The 3,605-nt window shown below is 56.3% G+C and overlaps 1 protein-coding gene across 1 annotated transcript; it reads right to left on the bottom strand.

The window, feature by feature from the left end:
* Positions 1-518: 518 nt before the first annotated feature.
* Positions 519-3,398, bottom strand: LOC137440783 (sulfotransferase 1 family member D1-like). Its single transcript, XM_068137355.1, has 7 exons — positions 3,145-3,398; positions 2,944-3,069; positions 2,737-2,834; positions 2,513-2,639; positions 2,319-2,413; positions 878-1,058; positions 519-756 (listed from the first exon to the last, which is right to left on the bottom strand). Exons 1-7 carry the CDS (start codon positions 3,287-3,289, stop codon positions 644-646), a joined length of 885 nt encoding a protein of 294 aa, XP_067993456.1. The 5' UTR covers positions 3,290-3,398; the 3' UTR covers positions 519-643.
* Between the last annotated feature and the right edge of the window lie 207 nt (positions 3,399-3,605).

Genomic DNA, 3,605 nt, shown 5'->3' with positions numbered 1-3,605 from the left:
AATTTGGGGGTCCAAAGCACACCATTGCCCCTCAGTGGGTTGGGAATCGGTTTGCTCCAGGCAGTCCAGAGCAAAGGCTCAGCACAGCTGGATCAGGGGTTACAGAGTGAGCTCCCACCAGTCAGGGACAGCAGTGTTGCCAGAGAGGTGTTGCCCTTCACCTTTGTTCTGCAAAGCATGAGCTGGGGAGCTCCACCTGGGCCAGGGAGCCTGGGGCAAGCCTGGCCACCACCCGCTTTGTCAAGAAACCTGCCACAACCTGCAGGCAGGAGCTGCGCTGGAGCAGTTGCTTTGCCATCCCTTTGGGTTTTTTCCACTCTTTTCTGACCTTTGCTCCCTCCAGAAGCCTTGGTAGGGTGGGGCTGGGGCAGTCCAAAGTGTCAGGGGTCAGCAGGGGGTTTTGGGAGGACGCTTGTGCTGGCAATGCCCAACCACCACTGGCTAAAGATCCACTGCCTGCTGAGCACAGGAGTGCCTCTGGCTGCTGCCCAGGATTTGGACACCTCAAAGACAATGGCTTGCCTGGCAGTTATCGAGTTTATTGCATGGGGAAGAGCAAATCGCTGCGAGGACACTGTCCAGACCCAGCCCTGCTGCTGGGTGAATGAGAAGCGAAGATCTCCCAGGAAGGGGTATGAGCTCCTCACACCTCCATCTGGAAGCAGAGGTCAGAGCCTGCCATTTGCTCCTGGTAGTGCTTGTCGAAGCACTCGTTCTGGGCCACGGTGAAGTAGTTCTTCCAGTCCCCAGAGACCCCTGGGGGTGAGAAAGCAAGAGGGACAAATCCTGACGCTCCCTAAATGTTTGCCCCAGATGGGGACTGCCATCCAGCCCAGGGACACCCCTCCCAAGCCCTCCACCACTGACTGAACCCCACCTTTCCGGAGGAAGGGCGAGAGGCTGTGGTCCATCAGGGCAGCAGGCATGGTCTCGTAGTTTGTTGCAGGGTTCTTCTTCATCTGCTGGAAGGAGGTGTGGTGGAGGATCTTCTCCATTGTCTCCTTTGACACCACCTTGCCCAGAAACTGCAGGATCTTCTCCACCTCCTGCTGTGGGTCCTATGTGGTCGCAGGATCACAGCATGTTAGGGGTTGGAAGAGACCTCTGGAGGTCTTTGAGTCCAACCCCCTGCCAGAGCAGGACCATAGAATCTAGTGTAGGTCACACAGGAATGCTTCCAGATGGGTCTTGAAAGTCTACAGAGAAGGAGACTCCACAACCTCTCTGGGGAGCCTGTTCCAGTGCTCTGTGACCCTTACAGTGAAGTTCTTCCTCATGTTGAGGTGGAACTTCCTGTGAGGTAGTTTACAGCCATTGCCCTTTATCCTATCTCAGGGCACAAGTGAGAAGAGGCTGTCCCTTCCTTCCTCACACCCAGCCCTCATATATTTATATATATTTATTAGATTCCCTCTCAGTCTTCTCCTCTCCAGACTAAAAAGCCCCAGGTCTCTGCCCTTCCTCACAGGGCACATGCTCCAGTCCCTTAATCATCCTTGTAGCCTTTCATTGGACTCTCTCAAGTAGATCCCTGTCCCTCTTGAACTGGGGAGCCCAGAACTGGGTGCAGTATTCCAGGTGTGGCCTCACTAGGGCAGAGTACAGCAGGAGGACAACTTCCCTCGATCTGCTGGACACACTCCTCTTAATGCACCCCAGGATACCATGTGACCTCTTGGCCACAAGGGCACTTTGCTGTCCCATAGATAGCTTGTTGTCCACCAGGACTCCCAGGTCCTTCTCCACGGGGCTGCTCTCCAGCAGATCACCTCCTCACCTGCACTGGTGCAGTTTATTATTCCCTCCCAGGTGCAGGACTCTGCACTTATCCTTGTTGGACCTCATTAGGTTCCTCTCTGCCCAGCTCGCCAGTCTGTCTAGGTCTCACTGAATGGCCACATAGCCTTCAGGTCTATCAGCCAAGCCTCCCAGTTTGGTATCATCAGCAGACTTGCTGAGAATGTCGCTGATAAAGATGTTGAACAGGACCAGAGCCAGCACTGATCCCTGGGGGACTCCACTACTTACAGCTCTCCAGCTGGACTTGGCACTCTTGATCACCACTCTTTGCACTCTGTTGTGTAACCAGTTCCTAATCCGTCTCACTGTTCTTCTATCCCACACTTCCTGAGCTGCTCACAAGGATGGTATGGGAGACAGTGTCCAAAGCCTTGCTAAGGTCAAGGTAGACTCCATCCACTGGTCTCCCTGCATCTACCCACTCAGTCACGGCATCATAGAACGCTATCAGGGGAGGCTGTGAGAAAGGCTGGGGTGAGGGGGAAACTGTGACACCTTCCCCTCCATCCCACTCTCACCTTCTTCATGTCCTCATAGAAGAGGTAGAGGATTGGCTTCTCCCGCTTCTTCTCCCACCAGTCACGCACATGGTCATACCAGGACCCATAGGCAACTGTCGGATGTAGTCAAGGGGTTAGCCAAAACACACGGTGGAGGAGGAGACCCTCCCCACCAGTGTTTTGAGGTAGGCACCCTGGGGTTCAGCCCTCACCTTTGCCAGCCATGAAATTCTCCAGGAACTCACTCAGCGTGCCAGGGTCAGGGTGTATCTTGGCCATCTGGTAGAAGTAGTAGTAGGAGATGACAACATCCTTGGGGTTGCGAGCCACATAGATGACCTGGGGACAGCCAATGATGTGGTTGGGGGTGAGCAGAGTGGTGCCCCCTCCCTGCCACCTGGAGAGGGAGAGAGGTTGCAGGCCTCTGCTGTGTTACCTTGCAGTTCTTTTCCCAGAAGGAGGACGGGAGGAGCCGAACAGGGAGATGGGTCTTCACCAGCCGTGGGGATGGGGTTTTCTCCAGCTGCTCCACACCTGTGGGACAGGATGCCTGTTCTGGGACTGAGGCTCAGTACCCTCACCCCCACCCCAGCTCAGGCCCCTCCTCACCCAACCCAGAGGGGGCAGCTGGGCTGGGACTCACCACTTGGCCCCCCAGGAACCTTCATTTCCAGAAAGGGCACCCGGTTGTAGATAGCATCGCGTTGGCACTTCTTCTCATCACCGTCCTGGTAGATCATGTCCAGGATCTCACTTGCCCATGTTGTGCCTGCAGCACAGGGACAGTGTTTGCAAAACCTGGCATCACCCTATGTCCCCTGCACCCTTATTCAGGACCACTCACCTGATTTGGGGTAGGTGGAAATGAGCAGATCATCTGGCCGGGCTTGGAACGTCTCCACCTGTGGCCACCCCTCAATGAAAGACTCATAGAAGGGCATGCCGTGGAGGCTGCTCAGCTCCTTCCTGATCACGTTTTCCACCCCCATGGCCAAGGGCTGTGTGGCTCTTGTCTACACCCTTGCTGGACAGCTGCTCCAACCTCAGGACCTGCCGGCTCCCGTGGCGGTGCCGTTCCCCTCAGGCGAAGTCCACCCCGGATCACGTGAGCGGAGGTGTTGCCAGCGCTGGGGGGTCCGTGCCAGGGACGTCTGCCGCTGGCCAAACACTAGCTGCAGGCCGTGAGGAGCCAGGAATGGCTCCTGCCGCCAGCTCTGCTCCTGCGTCAGACCCTTTAGCAAGTGTACGGGGGTTTTGGAGCCGCAGGGACAGCTCTGTCACTGGGGCCATCGCCATCCCCTCGGT

This window comes from Melanerpes formicivorus, unplaced genomic scaffold (genome assembly GCF_026170545.1).
Source record: "Melanerpes formicivorus ecotype bairdi unplaced genomic scaffold, bMelFor1.0.p_v2 SCAF_4, whole genome shotgun sequence".
Taxonomy (NCBI): domain Eukaryota; kingdom Metazoa; phylum Chordata; class Aves; order Piciformes; family Picidae; genus Melanerpes; species Melanerpes formicivorus.
Note: the sequence above shows the minus strand (reverse complement) of the source record. Positions and strands in the feature narration are given on the sequence as shown.

Bases quoted from the DNA above. Each gene is read 5' to 3' on its own strand.
- LOC137440783 (XM_068137355.1), bottom strand. From the start codon at position 3,289: ATGGGGGTGGAAAACGTGATCAGGAAGGAGCTGAGCAGCCTCCACGGC. The intron at 3,070-3,144 runs GTGAGTGGTCCT...CCTGTGCTGCAG, and splicing joins TTCCACCTACCCCAAATCAG to GCACAACATGGGCAAGTGAG. The intron at 2,414-2,512 runs GTGAGGGCTGAA...TACATCCGACAG, and splicing joins GAATTTCATGGCTGGCAAAG to TTGCCTATGGGTCCTGGTAT.